Source organism: Chiloscyllium plagiosum, chromosome 41 (genome assembly GCF_004010195.1).
Source record: "Chiloscyllium plagiosum isolate BGI_BamShark_2017 chromosome 41, ASM401019v2, whole genome shotgun sequence".
In the NCBI taxonomy this organism is placed as follows: Eukaryota; Metazoa; Chordata; class Chondrichthyes; order Orectolobiformes; family Hemiscylliidae; genus Chiloscyllium; species Chiloscyllium plagiosum.
The window spans coordinates 7,080,479-7,099,894 of record NC_057750.1 but is presented as its reverse complement, the minus strand read 5'-3'; the positions used below and the strand labels follow the sequence as shown (position 1 = coordinate 7,099,894).

The 19,416-nt window shown below is 49.5% G+C and overlaps 1 protein-coding gene across 1 annotated transcript in view; it reads right to left on the bottom strand.

Moving 5' to 3' along the window:
* Positions 1 to 19,416, bottom strand: part of vaspb (vasodilator stimulated phosphoprotein b) — a 57,999-nt gene that overhangs the window by 5,245 nt on the left and 33,338 nt on the right. Inside the window, exons 2-4 of the mRNA XM_043680852.1 lie at positions 6,557 to 6,728; positions 4,288 to 4,468; positions 2,317 to 2,380 (exon numbers count right to left, since the gene is read on the bottom strand). Coding sequence (XP_043536787.1) covers positions 2,317 to 2,380; positions 4,288 to 4,468; positions 6,557 to 6,728 — 417 coding nt within the window. The remainder of the gene's footprint in view (positions 1 to 2,316; positions 2,381 to 4,287; positions 4,469 to 6,556; positions 6,729 to 19,416) is intronic.

Below are 19,416 nucleotides of genomic sequence, written 5' to 3'. Positions count from 1 at the left end.
TACACCACATCCACAGCTCGACCCTCATCAACTTTTCTAGTCACATCTTCAAAGAACTCGCTTCAAAGAACTAGGCATGACTTGCCCCTCACAAAGCCGTGTTGACTGCATTTAATCAAGCCATGCTCTTCCAGATGGTCATAAATCCTATCCCTCCGAATCCTTCCTAACACCTTAAAGACGACAGACGTGAGACTTACTGGTCTGTAATTGCCGGGGATTTCCCTATTTCCCTTCTTGAAGGGAGGAATTACATTTGCTTCTCTCAAGTCCTCAGGTACGCAAGGTGGCGAAGCAATTGCATTTCTCGTTTCCCAAAGCAGCCGAGGACAAATCTGGTCCGGGCCTGGCGACTTGTCAATCTTAATGTTTGATAAAATTTTCAGCACATCAGCTTCCTCTACCTCTATCCATTCCAGCATGCACACCTGCTCTTCAAAGGTTTCATTCACTACAAAGTTCGTTTCTTTCGTAAAGACAGAAGCAAAAAAACTCATTTAGGGCTTCCCCTACCTCCTCAGACTCCACACACAAATTGACTGATACGTTTCTCAACCCCACTCTCCCACTTTCTCCCCATGACTCTTGATACCCAAGAACCTGTCTCTGTCTTAAATACACTCAATGACCTGACCTCTACACAGCCTTCCGTGGCAATGGGTTCCATAGATTCCCCACTCTCTGGCTGGAGACGTTTGACCCACAATGCTATTCGTGGCGGAATTCCAGCATTTTGGCCTACTGAGGGAACAGTGATGTATTTCCAAGTCAGGGTGGTGAGTGGAGGGGAACTTGCAGGGGGTGGTGTTCCCAAGTGTCCGCTGCCTTTGTCCTTCTACATGGAAGTGGCCGTGGGTTTGGAAGGTGCTGCCAGAGGACCTTTGGTGAATCTCTGCAGTGCATCTTGTAGACTATTCCCTTAGATTAGATGGTCTACAGTGTGGAAACAGGCCCTTCGGCCCAACAAGTCTACACCAAAGCGCTGAAGAGCAACCCACCCAGACCCATTCCCCTGAATGATACACCTTACACTACGGGCAATTTAGCCTGGCCAATCCACCCTGACCTGCACACCTTTGGATTGTGGGAGGAAACCGGAGCAAACCCACGCAGACACGGGGAGAATGTGCAAACTCCACACAGACAGTTGCCCGAGGTCGGAACTGAACCCAGGTCCCTGGCGCTGTGAGGCAGCAGAGCTAACCACTGAGCCACCGGCAAAATCCTGGAATACTCTCCCTCAGGGCATTGTGGGTCTACCTACAGTAGATGGACTGCAGTGGCTCCAGAAGGCAGCTCCCCCCCCAAGGGGGCAATTAGGGACACAGCATGGTGCAGCATAGAACATAGAAAAGTACAGCACAAAACAGCCCCTTTGGCCCACGATGTTGTAATGTAAAATATAGTAACTTAACCTACGCGCCCCTCAACTCACTGCTATCCATCTGCATGTCCAGCAGTCGCTTAAATGTCCCGAATGACTCTGCTTCCACCACCACAGCTGGCAACGCATTCCATACATTCACAGCTCTCTGCGTAAAGAACCTACCTCTGACATCTCCTCTATAACCTTCCTCCTAATATCTTCAAACTATGACTTCTCGTACCAGTCAATCCTGCCCTGGGGAAAAGTCTCTGGCTATTGACTATCTATTCCTTTCATTATCTTGTACACCTCGATCAGGTCTCCTCTCTTCCTCCTTCTCTTCAGAGAGAAAAGTCCGAGCTTCTAGAGAGTGTTTAAAGGAACAGACACAGTGAACACAACTCAGGGCTCTCAGGAGGTTCTGTTAACTCTTTCTTCCCCCTCACGGACCGTGATCATAAAGCCAAGTATGATTGCCAAGTTTCAGACTCCGTTCCAGAGACAGAAGAAATGTTACCACACCCCCTGCTGCAAGGGACTTTGCTTTCAGGAGCACCGGGGGCATTCAGATAATTGGAACGCAGAGTGAGAGGTCGGGATCTAACCAGATTAGATGCCACGCAGCCATTCAGCACTGACAGTGCACTCTCCAGAAGATTAGATTGCAGGGTCTGAAATCCGGATTAATCCCGAAATTTTAATAAAAGGGGAGAGTGAACGAGAGGGAGCGAGTGAGAGAAAGGAAGACATTGCTGGAATTGCCATCCGGTGTGGTGTAGATCCTTCCCCACCAGGCCTTGCCCCAGAGCCTTTCCCGGTGGCCTGTCCCCACCAGGCTCCCCCACCCCCCACCCCCGAGCTCAGGGCCTGCCCCACCAGGCCTTGCCCAACCCCTCCCCCCAGCCCGGGGCCTTGGGATTTCTTAGAAATCGGCTCCAAATCAGCCTCACCTCCTCTGCTGTTCCAACTCCTCCGCACTTGGTCCATTGTTCACCGGCCGTGGGGCAGCAGTTCCTGTACAGGAGAGAAGGCAGGGTCACACAAACCAAACAGAGATTTTGAGAACAGGACACTCGATCTGAAGTGTTAACTCTAATTTCTCTCCACAGGTGCTGCTAGACCTGCTGAGCTTTTCCAGCAATTTCTGTTTTTACTTACAGCATTCGCATTTTTTCCCGATTTTAATTAGCATTTTCTGCATTGTGTTCTATGGACTTGTATAAGGTGGGACTTATCTGGATAGCATGCAAAACAATACGCTTCACCGTATCGGTACACGGGACAATAATAAATCAAATTCAATTAAATTAAACGAGGGGGATGATGCAGGGTTCATCTGTCAACTTCCTCAGTTCCCTCCAAACTCTCCTCACGCTGTCTTCTGCGAGGTGAATGATGATGGTCTTTTCCCCAGGGTAGGGGAGACCAAAACTACAGAACATAGCTTTAAAAGATGAGAGGGGAAAGATTTTAAAAAGGGAGCCAAGTGGCAACTTTTTCAGGCAGGGCCTGGTTTGTGTGTAGAATGAGCTGCAAGAGGTGGTGGTAGACGCAGGTACAGTTACATTTAAAAGGCATCTGAATAGGGAGGGTTTAAAAGGGATATGGGCCAAGTGCTGACAAATGGGACTAGATTAATTTAGGATACCTGGCTGGCATGGACAAGTTGGGCTGAAGGGCCTGTTTCTGTGCTGTATGACTCCATAGTGCAACACAATGTTTGATCACTTCAACTTCTCAAGGGCATGGGGCTCAAGACATAGGAGCAGATGTAGGCCATTCAGCCCATCAAGTGTACTCTGGCATTCAATAAGATCGTGGCTGATAGGTTAACCCTCATTGCCACCTTGCTTTCTTCCTCTTCCCCACAACCCTCGGTTCCCTTCCCCATTAAAAGTCTCCCTCAGCCTTGGATATCCCGATGTCCCGGCCTCGACAGCCCTCTGCGGTAAAGAACTCCACAGACTGACTCCCCTCGGACTGAAGATATTCCTAACCTGTCTCTGTCTTCAACGGGCAAAGATGTTAGATATCGATCTTAGGGCTCAAGGCGAGAAAGTGGGAATAGGGGACTGAGTTGGATGATCATAATGACTGGTGGAGCAGGCTCGAAGGGCCGAATGGCCTACTCCTGCTCCTAGTTTCTACATTCCTAATGATCCTGTTCTGAGATACTGCCCCTGTGATCCTAGAGTCTCCCACACAATTCTCCGTTTCAATAAGGTCGCCTGAAGAAGGGCTTATGCCCGAAACGTCGATTCTCCTGTTCCCTGGATGCTGCCTGACCTGCTGCGCTTTTCCAGCAACACATTTCCAGCGGCTCTCATTCTCCTAAACCCCAATGAGGACAGGCCCGACCTACTCCCCTCTCCTCCCAAGACGCTCCTTCCATCCCCGGGATCAGCCGAGCGAACCTTCTCTGGACCGCCTCCGATGCTGGGATATCTTCCCTTGGATAAAGGGCCCCAAGACCTTTCACAGTATTCTGGCTGTGGTCTGACTTAGGCCCCCGATAGTCTTTTTATCCCCCAAAAGCTCCCTGCTTTTGTAGAACCCACAGAAACTGGAAGCAAGGGAAGGCGGCCATTTGGCCCTTCGGGCCTGCTGCCCCTTTCAAGAGGATTGTGGGCTGACCATCCAACTCAGTGCCCGGTTTCCCTTCGATCCTTTTACACCTGGAGAACTAGATCCAGCTTGTTTTTGAAAACATTAAGCGCATTGGCCTCACCTGCCTTCTGTGCCAGGGAGTTCCACAGGCTCCTCACTCCCATCCTGCACTCCATTCCCTTTGAAATAAAGGCCAACACTCCACTTGCCTTTCCTCCCGACCGTCTCTATCTGCTCGCCCCCCCCCTCCCCCCGCCACACTACAGCCTCCCACCGGGAGGGCTCCATCACCAGCGAAGTAACGTTACACCTACCCACACTCGCCGTGCCTTCGAGCACCTCCAGGGCGTGATGCATCCCATTGGCGAATAGCATGGCGTCCTCCTTGCTCCCGAAGTTCAGGCCCCAGACCTGGCGCATGTCCCTCCACTGATGGAAGCTAGCGGTGGCCTGGTTATACTTCAGGCCCTTGACAATGGGGCAGTTTATCACAACCTGGCAGTCAACAAGGAAGCAGGTTAGCCGATAGTGGGGTGGTGAGGCTGTGGGGGTGAGTTTAGTTAGAAGGGGTGTGTGTCACTTATGTGTTCCCAAACGTAGGTCGCAGGGTTCATCACCACCCACCCTAACACCTGATGTACAACTCAAAAGAACCTTACTCCACAGAGACCTCTTCCCAAAACCGCTCTGGACACCTGAGGGAGAAAACGAGGCGAGGAGAGAAAACGAGGCGAGGGGAGAAAACGAGGCGAGGGGAGAAAACGAGGCGAGGGGAGAAAACGAGGCGAGGGGAGAAAACGAGGCGAGGAGAGAAAACGAGGCGAGGAGAGGAAACGAGGCGAGGAGAGAAAACGAGGCGAGGAGAGAAAACGAGGCGAGGAGAGAAAACGAGGCGAGGAGAGAAAACGAGGCGAGGAGAGAAAACGAGGCGAGGAGAGAAAACGAGGCGAGGAGAGAAAACGAGGCGAGGAGAGAAAACGAGGCGAGGAGAGAAAACGAGGCGAGGAGAGAAAACGAGGCGAGGAGAGAAAACGAGGCGAGGAGAGAAAACGAGGCGAGGAGAGAAAACGAGGCGAGGAGAGAAAACGAGGCGAGGAGAGAAAACGAGGCGAGGAGAGAAAACGAGGCGAGGAGAGAAAACGAGGCGAGGAGAGAAAACGAGGCGAGGAGAGAAAACGAGGCGAGGAGAGAAAACGAGGCGAGGAGAGAAAACGAGGCGAGGAGAGAAAACGAGGCGAGGAGAGAAAACGAGGCGAGGAGAGAAAACGAGGCGAGGAGAGAAAACGAGGCGAGGAGAGAAAACGAGGCGAGGAGAGAAAACGAGGCGAGGAGAGAAAACGAGGCGAGGAGAGAAAACGAGGCGAGGAGAGAAAACGAGGCGAGGAGAGAAAACGAGGCGAGGAGAGAAAACGAGGCGAGGAGAGAAAACGAGGCGAGGAGAGAAAACGAGGCGAGGAGAGAAAACGAGGCGAGGAGAGAAAACGAGGCGAGGAGAGAAAACGAGGCGAGGAGAGAAAACGAGGCGAGGAGAGAAAACGAGGCGAGGAGAGAAAACGAGGCGAGGAGAGAAAACGAGGCGAGGAGAGAAAACGAGGCGAGGAGAGAAAACGAGGCGAGGAGAGAAAACGAGGCGAGGAGAGAAAACGAGGCGAGGAGAGAAAACGAGGCGAGGAGAGAAAACGAGGCGAGGAGAGAAAACGAGGCGAGGAGAGAAAACGGGAAGCCGGGACGCTAAATGTCTTCAAGGCTGAGATTGATAGATTCTTGTTGTCTAGAGGAATTAAGGGTTACGGGGAGAACGCTGGTAAGTGGAGCTGAAATGCGCATCAGCCATGATTGAATGGCGGAGTGGACTCGATGGGCCGAATGGCCTTACTTCCACTCCTATGTCTTATGGTCTTAAGGACAGATAGTGTACAGGTCAGCCATTGCTATTTCCCCTCAAGCCCCCAAAACGTCATCTTCCTGCAATTCCCACTCGGAGTCAAGAAATTCCCCCACCCCCACCCCAATGTGGGTGCAGTACGTTTTAGCACAAAGGCTATTCGCTCCATCAACCGGACTAACCTCGTTCTTGCCTTCCTCCCCACATTTGCCCAAAGCCTGTGAATCCTCCACTCTGACAACAATTCAACTCTTTCTGTCAGTTCCCCTTGAAATGAAGGAGCTGCCTGTGAATCCCACCACTGTCGAATTTCTACCCCATGTCTCCAAGCTTGCCAAAATTTCACAAAAGGGAACAACAATTTATTCTGCAGGTGAATGAAAATTACTGATCGGTTGTTAAGTCAACTGCGATTGGCCGAGGCATTGTGGTAGAGATTGCAGTAGGGAATTATTGTCCCTCCCACTTGCTTAATTTAAATAAAAAAGGGTACAACATATATTCCCATCTGCTTAGAGCTGATTGGTCCCAGCATCAAAACATTTGCAAGCTTGGCTCAGAAAAATAAGCCAAGCAAATCGCACCAGAATCCAAAAGCGTTGGCATTGGTTGGGGGCTTAACCCGACAGGATTAGAACGCCCCACTGATTTTCCTTTCGGAGGCCCACTGATAAGTGACCCCTCAGCCCACTCGGTACCTGCTGGTCCTGTTGGATTTTGCGGCCCACCACGCGGAAGGTGTTATTGCTCGGGTTGTGGTAGATGTGGACCCGGCTGAAGACTTGCGGCCCGTTACCCGACGGGACCCATTTCTTGTTCGCGTCATCGTAGAGCATGACCGTGGCCCGGGCCTGACAGATACTCGTCTCGCTGGAGGAAGTGGAATAGAAGAATTAATTAGCAGTGCGGCTCAGGAGACCAGAGAGCATTCCACATCCCCAAAAATCAAAGAGAGATTCATTGGCAGACACCATAGCTCGCTGCCAACCTGTTTTATGGGACACCACATGGAGGGAACGCGAATACGTTGTAAAGCCTAGTCATAGTATGATCGGATCATAAAGACCTTCACACATGTGTGGGGCATCTGGTCATACAATCATAGTACAGAAGAGGCCCTTCAGTCCATCAGCGCTGTACTGACAATAACAACTCTATGTCTGCACTAGTCCCTACTTTCCCACACTAGGCCGAAAGCCTTCAACGCTGTGACACTTCAAGCGCTCCCCCTTTTTAAACATTGTGAGGTTTCCTGCCTCAACTACTCTCCAAGGGACTGTGGCCCAGAACGCTCCCCTCCAGTCCTCTTGGTTAAATATTTTTTTTCTTAAATTCTCTCACACCTCCCATCTTTTACCGCTCCCCCCACCCACCCCACCTCACCTTGTTATTGACCTTTCAAACAGCCACTTCCTATCCACCCTGTCCATGCCCCTCAATTGTATACACCTCTACCAGGTTCCCCCTCTGCTCCAAGGAAGACAACCCAGGTTTATGGAATCCCTACGGTGTGGATGGAGGCCATTCGGTCCATGTAGTCTGCACCAATCATCAAGAGGACCCCACTCCCGCCTTATACTATCCCCATAACCCTGCATTCCCCATGGCTAACCCATCTAACCTACACATTCCTGAACACCATGGGTGATCTCCCATGGCCAATCCACCTACAAATCTTCTCACAAACTTTGAACAATCCACCTTTTCCTGCACAGACACGGGGAGAATGGCTGTCTGTGTGGAGTTTGCACAGTTGCCGGAGGCTGGCATCGAACCCGGGCCTCTGGCGCTGTGAGGCAGCAGTGCTAACCACTGAGCCACCGTGCTGCCCCTATCCCCATCTTCTCTTTAATCTCCTTTGCCATCACAACCTTGGGCGGTGCCATATAACAATTAATCATCACACCATAGGTAGATGATCACATCACTGCGTCCTTGAGATGGGGAGGCTAGGGTCAAGGGGCACGGGGCACAGACAAGAGAGGAGAGGCAGTGACAGGAGACAGGCGGCTACACTAATGGAAGCTCCATTACGTGGCACTCCCTGCATTGACCTTCTGCCTACATTTGACCACCTACAGGGTGGTCAAGAAGGTGTTTAAGCATACTTGCTTTCATTGCTCAGACCTTTGAGTGTAGGGGTCATGTTGAGGTTGTACAAGACATTGGTGAGGAGTACTGCGTCCAGTTCTAGTCACCCTGTTACATGAAGGATATTATTAAACTGGAGGGGGGGGTTTGGAAGAGATTTCCCAGGATGTTGCCAGGAATGGAAGGTTTGAGTTATGAAGAGAGGCTGGGGCTGTTTTCCCTGGAGCGTAGGAGGTTGAGGGGTGACCTTTATAGAGGTTTGTAAGATCATGAGGGACACGGATAAGGTGAATGGTAAGTGTCTTTTCCCTTAGGTGGGGGATTTCTAGGCATCTGGATGGGTATATGAATAGGAAGGGTTTGGAGGGCTATGGGCCGGGTGCTGGCAGGTGGGGACTTGATTGGGTTGGGATATCTGGTCAGAGTGGACAGGTTGGACCAAAGGGTCTGTTTCCGTGCTGTACATCTCTATAACTCTAATACCACACACATTCTTTAAGGAGAGAGAAGGAAGATTGTTAAAAAAAACTGAGGGACAATCTTTTTACACAGAGAGTGGCTCGAACTTTCAGAGGAAGTGGTGGATATGGGTACAGTTACAACATTTAAAAGATATCTGGATAGGAACAAGAAATGTTTGGAGAGAACATGGGCCAAGTTTAGTTTGGGGTTATAGTCGGCATGGATTGGGTGGACCGAAGAGTCTGCTTCCGTGCTGGGTGTTGCTCATAACTCACTATCTGGGGATGTGGGAAGTTTTATCACACAGACAGCAGTGGGCCTCACAAGCTGATGCAGGGAGCAGGAAGACGGATGGTTTATCAGTGAGTCAGAGGCTGACAGCATATCATCACTGGGCTGACAGAGCTTAAATTGGAAGCAATTAACTTCAGTAACTTTTATCTCCATTCAGAAAAAACAAAACACAGCAGAGAGGTCAAATATTTCCATTTTTGGAGATAGTGTTGAAGGCTTGGAGAGTTCTCCCCTGATATCTGTCTCTCTCTCTCTCTCGCCCCTGATATCATCAGCAAAAAAAAAAAAAATCAGGAGGAGAGGTTGTGAACACGTCAACATCTGAACGCTGTGTAAATTCAGCTCAAGGTGCTTTACACGAGAAAATAATTTTAAAACTAAAAAGTTAGACATCAGGCCACGGGGGGAAATGACACGCGACACAGTCCACCATTTCCAAGAGCTACTGCTGTTGATCCCCCATTGCCACCTCGCACCTACAAATAAATCCAACGTTGGAGCAGACTGCCAGGTAGGAAACACAAAAATGGGCCACTCAGCCCCTCGAGGCTGCTCCACTATTCAACAAAATGGCTGACCTTCTACCCCAAACACCATTTCCCTGCACCATCCACTGACTCAGGGCTGTTTTCCCTGGAGCGTCGGAGGCTGAGGGGTGACCCAATAGAGGTTTACAAAATCATGAGGGGCATGGATAGGATAAATAGACAAAGTCTGTTCCCTGGGGTGGGGGGAGTCCAGAACTAGAGGGTATAGGTTTAGGGTGAGAGGGAAAAGATATAAAAGAGACCTAAGGGGCAACATTTTCATGCAGAGGGTGGTACGTGTATGGAATGAGCTGCCAGAGGATGTGGTGGAGGCTGGTACAATTGCAATATTTAAAAGGCATTTGGATGGGAATATGAATAGGAAGGGTTTGGAGGGATATGGGCCGGGTGCTGGCAGGTGGGACTAGATTGGGTTGGGATATCTGGTTGGCATGGACGGGTTGGACCGAAGGGTCTGTCCCCATGCGGTACATCTCTATGACTCTATGACCCCTTCAGTGGCTCAGTGGTTAACACTGCTGCCTCACAGCACCAGGGACCTGGGTTCGATTCCACCCTCGGGCGACTGTGTGGAGTTTGCATGTTCTCCCAGTGTCTGCGTGGGTTTCCTCCCACAGTCTAAAGATGTGTAGGTTAGTGGGGGAATTGGCTGCGGGAAATTGCCTCATATAGTGTCCAGGTATGTGCAGGTTAGTCTTGGGAAATGCAGGGTTACAGGGGGTGTGGAATGCTCTTCGGAGCATTGATGGGCCGAATGGCCTGCTTCCACACTGTAGAGTGTTTTGAATCTAAAAGTTTACGACCTCTGTCTGAAACCAAGTAGTATTGTTCAAAGTGACAGGCAGTGAGTAGCACCTGACAGAGGTTTAAAAAACATGAGGGGCATGGATAGGGTAAACAGACAATGTCTTTCCCCTGGGGTGGGGGAGTCCAGAACTAGAGGGCATAGGTTTCGGGTGAGAGGCGAAAGATATAAAAGAGACCCAAGGGGCAACTTTTTCAACCAGAGGGTGGTGCATGTATGGAATGAGCTGCCAGAGGAAGTGGTGGAGGCTGGTACAATTACAACATTTAAAAGGCCTCTGGATGGGTATATGAACAGGAAGGGTTTAGAGGGATATGGGCCAAGTGCTGGCAAATGGGAATAGATCAGTTGAGGATATCTGGTCGGCATGGACGAGTTGGGTCGAAGGGTCTGTTTGTATGAGAGATGTGCATCTCTATGTGGTAGAATTACCATAGATATGGGGACAACTTGGAATCTAAAATGAGCAACAAAAGAGGGAAATACAGTAAACCAAATCATAAATCAAAAGAAAAAAGAAAAATCAGTGATTGAATCGGAAAGACTCTACAAGGACGGAAAGAAAAGAAAACAACCAATGAACAGAATAAAATATAAACAGATCGTTTATATAAAGAAAACGTTTTTATTTCCTCCAAAGTCTTTGGTACTGTCTGTTTGAACCACAGGTAAGCTGTATGGAGTCGGTGGGGGGGGGGGGGGGGGGGGGGGATGCGTAGGGTAGAGGGAGTCTGACCGAATGGTTCAGGGTCATTGTTCCATCCTCTGGAATGACAGGAATGCTCACTAAATAAACCAACGTCATGGAGGAACTTTGTTTGAACCACAAGCTGGAGTCTTCACTTTGCAATAAAATCCAGGAAGCAGAACAAACCAGCAACAGAGTACAGAGTATAACGTGGAGAGAAAGGGGGCAAAAGACCTGGGAAGCTGAATGAACCCTAATAAACTAACACGGGAATTTCAGTGAAAAACATGAGAGCTTTCATTCGTGAGAATATTTTATGGCATCATGCTCTGCCTAATCTACCCCCCCCCCCCCACCTCATTGGGATTAAATACCAGGAGTGGGGGAACCTTGCTGACCTACAGTGCCCAAGGAATGGTGGGTATATTCAGCTTTCCAATCCAGGCTGGGTTAGCAACCACAGCTCGCCCTCCCATCGCAGAGTCAGAGAGCCGTAGGGTTTGAGGCCTACTCCAAGGTTTGAGTCAACACTCCCCTCGGTGCAGCATTGTCTGAGGTACCACAAAACCAAGCAGCCGTCAACCTGCACTCCTGAATAGCCTCAGGCGTGGAGAATATCCCACATTTGGAAACTACAAATATCCCAACCCCAATCTAGTCCCACCTGCCAGCACATGGTCCATATCCCTCCAAACCCTTCCTATTCATATACCCATCCAGATGCCTTTTAAATGTTGCAATTGTACCAGCCTCCACCACTTCCTCTGGCAGCTCATTCCATAAACGTAACACTCTGAGAAAAAGTTGCCCCTTAGGTCTCTTTATTTTTCCCCTCTCACCCTAAACCCATGCCCTCTGGTTCTGGATTCCCCGACCCCAGGGAAAAGACTTTGTCTATTTACCCTATCCACGCCCCTCACGATTTTGTAAACCTCTATAAGGTCACCCCTCAGCCTCCGACGCTCCAGGGAAAACAGCCCCAGCCTGTTCAGTCTCTCCCTGTAGCTCAGATCCTCCAATCCTGGCAACATCTTTGTAAATCTTTTCTGAACCCTTTCAAGTTTCACAACATGTTTCCGATAGGAAGGAGACCAGAATTGCACGCAATATTCCAACAGTGGCCTAACCAATGTCCTGTACAGCTGCAACATGACCTCCCAACTCCTGTGCTCAATACTCTGACCAATAAAGGAAAGCATACCAAATACCTTCTTCACTATCCTGTCTACCTGCGACTCCACTTTCAAGGAGCTATGAACCTGCACTCCAAGGTCTCTTTGTTCAGCAACACTCCCTAGGACCTTACCATTCAGTGTATGCTAAGATTTGCTTTCCCAAAATGCAGCACCTCAGTATAGTTTTTACCTCTGTAGTCCCTCCGGTTTGCTGCGCTGTCAGAGTCACACCACACAGAAACAGGCCCTTTGGCCCACCATGTCCATGCTGACCAACAAACCCCAATCTACCTAATCCCTCAATTTTGGGCACCTCAATCCAACTCCTCCCTCCCACCCCCCAACCAACCACCTCCTCAGGGGAAACAAACCCAGTCTATGCATTCACTCCTTTTTTTTCGCTAGTTATAAAATGTTTCAAATCAAACACAAATGAAGAGGAACAGACACAAAAGCCTACTAATTTATCTTTACAGAACACTAGGAGGTGGAATGCCATTTCATCATCAGTTCATAGAATCCCTACAGTGTGGAAGCAGGCCATTCAGCCCATCAATACAACACCAACCCTCTGAACAGCATCCCACCCAGACCCACCATGTCCCTGTAACCCAACATCTCCCATGGCCAATCCACCCTAACCTGCCCATCTTTGGGCTGTGGGAGGAAACCGGAGCACCTGGAGGAAACCCACACAGACATTCACCCGAGTGTGGAATCGAACCTAGGTCCCTGGCACTGTGAGGCAGCAGTGCCAACCACTGAGCCACTGTGCCGCGTAGTCTGTCACACCTATGCTGGATCTTTGAAAACGCTGAGAGAGTTCAATCCCAGAACACTGCAAATTCCTCTTTCCCAAGCCTTTACCCAACTCCCTTTCGGAAACTTTCAATTCAATCCACTTCCCGCTAGCCCCTTCAGGTGACGCATCCCAGACTGCGATGCCTCACGTTGCCGGATTGCCGACTGAAGCTTTGCACTGTCCTTTTTGTTTGTACGATCCCGGTCACCGAACGGCTGAGCAGGCGTCTGTACGATTCAGACCGTGCCAGAGCTTGACAGCAATTTCTGTAGCATGAACAAAGACTTTGATGGAGAGCTTTGTTGACTGTCCTGAGAGATCAGGACCGCCCCCCGCCCCCACTCCCAGAGGGAATACTCTGCACTTCACCACGACTACCCAACACACCCCAGCAGATGCAGGACGGACGGGAAGGGATCAAACTGAAACAGAGGACAACATCTCCAGCCTGGGAACTTTGAGATCCACCCCGGAAAAAATAAAAGACCGAGGGTGGTGAGGCACTAGAAATTGACTTTGCAAATCCTTCAGAAGGAGGGGGTGGACTGTGGCAAACTGGGAAAATATCAGACAGATCTGCAAGACCAAGAGCTGGCCAGACAGGATGGCATGGGAAATGCAATTTCCGGAATGCTGCTAAGTGCCCCCAGCCATGTACACTGATCAGCATGTTCGATTGGAGGAATCTAGTAACATCGGTCAACACACTTGGAGCAGAGATACTGGACTGTATTAGAGTTCAGCTCTCTCTACTCCTTCCAAACTGACAGTAAAGCTCCCTCTACACTGTCCCCATCAAACACTCCCAGGACAGGGACAGCACAGGGTTAGATACACAGGTTTTGTGGGCGGCACGGTGGCACAGTGGTTAGCACTGCTGCCTCACAGCGCCAGAGACCTGGGTCCGATTCCAGCCTCGGGCGACTGTCTGTGTGGAGTTTGCACGTTCTCCCCGTGTCTGCGTGGGTTTCCTCCGGGTGCTCCGGTTTCCTCCCACAGTCCAAAGATGTGCAGGTTAGGGTGGATTGGCTGCGCTAAATTGTTAGGTAAGGGGTAAATGTAGGGGTATGGGTGGGTTGTGCTTCGGCGGGTCGGTGTGGACTTGTTGGGCCGAAGGGCCTGTTTCTACACTGTAATGTAATCTAATCTAATACAGAGTAAAGCTCTCTCTACACTGTCCCCCATCAAACACTCCCAGGACAGGGACAGCACAGGGTTAAATCGAGAACTGTTCCCTTAAGAGAGCCACTTTCTCATTCCCCCCATCCGCCTCTAACTACCATCACGTTAATTGTGGATCATTTACACTGACACACAGACCACGACACCTTCCACGTAACTCACTGAGAACCCTTCCAGCCAACGGGAACTTGCCTTCCCTCAGCTGGGGAGGAATTGGAAGAAGATTCCAGAAGATAAAGAGGTCATCTGAAAACACACATGGAATCGTGGGTAAACCCACAGCAGGGGCACTGCAGCGGTTCAAGATGGCGGCTTGCCCCCACCTTGAGGGGCAATTAGAGACAGGCAATAAATACTGGGCCCAGCCAAAGCCAGTATCCTATTAATGAAGAATTTATTTTAAAATGTAGCTTAAAAAAACATTTGATTTTCCACATTTTCTTTTTAAAAAGCGAATTGACTTTTAATGTTTGTCTGCTTCAGTAAATAAAAAGGTTCAGATCCTGACCCCAATAGTTCCAGTCATAAGCAGCCCTTGGGTGTTATTTTTGACTCTGTTGTGATCTCCTGACCTTCCATCTGCAGCACCGTCAAGTCCAGCTCTTGCCAGTTCCTTACTTTGTCTGTCTAACACCAACCCTGCGTCGTTCCCCCCCCCCCCAACCCCCTCATGCCAACTATGGCCTGCTGCTGCTGAATCGTAAATTCACGCCCCTCAGCCGGAATATTCCGGTACACTCTTGGCCGCTTTCCCATACTCTAACCCCAGAGCTTAGCCAAAAACCTTTTAAAACCGTTAGTCGTAGGAGCAAAAGTAGGCCATTCAACGAGATCACTGATGATCTGATAATCCTTAACTCTACTTTCCTGCCTTTTCCTCAATCTCCCTTCCTGATTAAAAGTCTCCTCGGTCTCAGCCTGGAATATTCTTAATACCCCGGGCTCGACAGCCCTCTGCAGCAAAGAGCTGCACAGATTGACTCCCCCTCAGAAGAAATTCCTCCCCATCCCGGTCTTCAATGGATGGCCCCTTACTCTGAGATGGTGCCCCTCTAGGCCTAGAGTCTCCCACACGAGGGGAAACACCCTCCCCACATCTCCCCCCTGTCAAACCCCCTCAGAATCTTGTACACTTCAATAAGGTCGCCTCTCATTCTAAACTCCAACAAGTACAGGCCCAAATAGACTCAACCTCTCTTCATAAGACAGTCCCTGCATCCCCAGGATCAACTGAGTGAACCTCCTAGCTATGAAGAGAGGTTGAGTTGGTTAGGTTTGTTTTCATTAGAAAAAGGAGATTGGGGGGGGGACCTGATTGAGGTCTACAAAATCATGAAGGGTATAGACAGGGTGGATAGAGATAAGCTTTTTCCCCAGGGTGAAGGATTCAGTAACGAGGGGTCACACTTTCAAGATGAGAGGTGAAAAGTTTAAGGGGAATACACACGGCAAGTACTTCACACAGAGGGTGGTAGGTGTCTGGAACACATTGCCAGCAGAGGCAGGCACGGTAGATTCATTTAAGATGTGTCTGAACAGATGCATGAGTAGGTGGGGAGCAGAGGGATACAGATGCTTAGGAATTGGGCAATAGGTTTAGACAGTGGATTTGGATCAGCACAGGTTTGGAGGGCCGAAGGGCCTGTTCCAGGGCTGTAAATTTTCTTTGTTCTTTGGATGCTGCCTGCGGTTTGTAAAAGACACAGGGTGTCTGAGTCACATTAAACAATAAATAAGTCTCTGCATTATCAATAAAAACCTCTCAGAAACTGAAGCAGCAAGAAATTAGCTTATAAGTGGCTTGCTGCACGAATAGAGGGAGCTTGTGGGCTGGAGGCCAACCTGTTCGAAACCATCGGAGAATCATACAGTACACAACAGGACATTCGGCCCATTGAGTCTGTACTGCTCGAAAGATATTACCAACTCATGAGTCCCACTTTCCCACACTAGGCCACAGCCTTGAGCATTTCAAGAGCTCATCCAAATACAGCAAACGTTTATTAACCAGATCTGTGGGAACAGGATCAAATATTCTGGATAAAAATCGATAGGGAGGCAGTAGAGCAAAGCTTCGAGACATTAACATCCCTCCAAAATATATAAAAAACATCAACACACCTCCGAACATCAATGTCAAAAAACACACTGAGTAACAGAAATGTAATTCAGGGGGGATGCACATCACTGATATACTTTATTTACAGCATTAATAGATCTTAGAATCCCTCCAGTGTGGAAACTGGCCCTTCAGCCCAACAAGCCCACACCGACCCTCTGAAGAGTAACCCACCCAAACCTATTCCCCTACCCTAATATTTACACGAACTAATGCACCTAACCTACACATCCCTGAACACTAGAGGCAATTTCCCATGGCCAATTCACCCTGACCTGTACACCTTTGGACTGTGGGAGGAAACCCACGCAGACACAGGGAGAATGTGCAAACTCCACACAGTCGCCCGAGGCTGGAATCGAACCCGGGTCCCTGGAGCTGTGAGGCAGCAGCGCTAACCACTGAGCCACCGTGCCACTGACATCCCAGTATTGGAAGCATATAAATTTTTGCCAGTTGATTAAGGGGCCAGTTAAAGTGAAGTTTGCTGTACCTTTTAGACGCTGGTAAGTTTCCCTTCTCAACTACTCCCCCACGCAGGGCATTCCAGATGCCCCACCCACCTTCCAAGTTCTTCCTCAAATGCCCACTAAACCTCCTGCCTTTCACTTTAAAATGATGTCCCTTGTTACTGATGCTGAGACCCTCTTGGCAACTCACTTTCCTGCTTAGTTTTGTACCTTCAGGATTTTAAAGTTCCCCCACTTTTCATCCAAGTCATTGATCCACCCGAGGGGCCCGGTCAAACTCCTCTGGCTCCCCCCTACTGAACCTCAAAAGTGACCCAGTTATCCCTCCTTTGTTTCAATTCTAACCAATCCAATATTATCCCAACACTGTGACCTCTTACTTTATGTATTAAGCTTTTATGCAACATTTTATCAATTCTGTCTTTTGGAAATCTAAATACATGGCATCTACAGTTTTCCTTTATCTACCTTTCTCTTTACTTTATCCAAAAAAAAAACACCTCACCATTCCTGTGTCACACAAAACCACACTGAAATTCTGCTTTTTGTTCCCAGCCCCAAAGTATTCAATTACCACAGAACTTGGAGATAGTGAGGACTGCCGACGCTAGAGGATCAGAGGCGATAAAGCGTGGAGTTGGAAAAAGCACAGCAGGTCAGGCAGCATCAGAGGAGCAAGGGGAAATCGAACTGAAATGTCGACTCCCCTGTTCCTTTGATGCTAGAGAACCAATCACATGGCAGGCAGATGGCCTTTGTCATCGATAACCGGTCATTAGTCCATAGACCCTTATTGCTAATCAAAGCTTCAATATGCGCACAACTCCTTTAGTTCCAGTACGTCGGCAAATATTGCTGTAACCTACAGCTGCACAAACGTTGGAACAGGCTGGAGGGGCTGAGTGGCCTACTTTGCTCCTAGCTCGAACGTGCCCACCATGAGCAGCAAATTGTATGCTTTCGAGCCAGTCTTACTTTTTAAAAACTGTTCTTTTTCATTTTGAACTTAAATGAGAAAAGACGAATAGGACAGACTGTATAGGTCAGAGAGAGATTTGAGAGTTTGGACAAGCGATACAAGGGAGTGGGGGAGGAATAGAAGGAAGAATTTTAAAACCATCGATTGAGAACAATGGGAATTCACCGTCTAGACCTCACTTCGACACTGCGAGAAGAGCCGAGAACGAGAACTTTGGAAAGATTTGTTGACCCAGGAGAGAGAGTTCAATGCAGGTTTACATAGGATATACCTGGAGTTCAGGGGCTACATTATCAGAGACATTAGATAACTTACCACTTATTCTCCAGACTTCAGAAGGTTAAGGGATGATCTAATATTGGAAAAAGTAATGCTTCTGAAAGAGTTAATGTCTGGAGACATAATGTCAAGCTCTGCCCAATCTGGTAACTTGCATTGGCTGCAGAGCAGACATGACCATGTAGCTACAGATATCCTTGCGGGATTAACAACAAGGTCTAACAATCTAGTTACTTCCATGCAATAAACTGAAGACAAAAGTCTTATTTTGTTATGACACAATAAAGGCAATCTTCCACTCAGTGTCAACCAATCAGGCGCCTGGACTTAAAGGAAAGAGCTCTTCTAGCACAGTGGTAGCGTCCTTGCCTCTGGGGCAGGAGGCCAGGGTTCGTGTACCATCTGCCCCAGAGATACACCACGGGGGCAATTCGGAAAACGTTTGCCAATGAAGATTGGGAAGCCTGGCGGCAGTGCCCCTATCTCTGGGTCAGCAGTCATACAGATGTACAGCACTGAAACAGACCCTTCGGTCCAACCCGTCCATGCCGACCAGATATCCCAACCCAATCTAGTCCCACCTCGCCCATAAGGTGGGTGATGAAATCTGTGCAACAGGCTAGTTTAAAGAACAAAATGGGCTCAACACGTTTCTACCACACAGAGGGGGGGGGGGGGCACAACAGGGCAATGACACTGACTGGATTCAGTCTGCAGGGAGCTGCCAGAGCACCGATGGGTGGAGTAGTCTGTTCGATGAGGCATTCACTCCAAAGAGCAGCTCCAGGTGAAATATTCCCACTGGCCAGGGAGGGGCAGAACAAGGGGACGTTGAGAATTCAGGTGAAATATGAGGTCAGCTGTTGGTGACTGTAACCAGGAAATACCCAATTCGCGGGGTGGGGGAATTTGGATCTCGTCCAATAGCTTCAGCTTATTTCATTGCACCCAACACTCTGATCAAATGATGCTTTCATAATGAGCACATTCGCAGACTAAAAAAAAAGTGGGATAATGGACACTCAACAGAGGGGATAACACTGGGGTGGGGGGAGTGAGGTGACCAGGGCGGCGTCCACGGAGACAATCACAAAGACACACACACACACCAGGAGAAGGAGATCACTCGAGCATTGACCCCATCCCAAGCTCAGCTCTGGGCAAGCAGCCACTTTCCACACTAAGTGGGGCTGAAGTCACGTGGCTAGGGTCAGGGGTACCAGGGACAGCAAGCCGGGCTCAGGGAGCACCGCAGACACCCGGGAGGCCGCTCACCCATCATGCCTGTGCTGGTTGTTGGGAAGAGCCCTGGAATTAACCCAACTCCCCCTGCTCTCTCTCTCTGTCACTCTGACTCACGTACCAAGAGATCTGCAGCCATCAATCTCCAACTGGGTGAATAACCGTAATCACCGTGAGGGGGTTGGGGGAGGGACTGCAGAGGCTGGGGGGGGGCAAGGAGGACACAGACAAGGGGCAGGGAGGGGGCACAGAGACGTGGGGTGAGGGGGGCAGACCAGGAGGGAGGGAGATATCCATGGGAGTAGACTGAGGGGCAGAATAACTTCACCGTTTGGGATGGTGTTCCACGGTTTAGTGAGGTGGACATGACAGGACACGGAGATCCTGGACCCAGCGTGGGAATACATCCTGCCTGCCTGCCC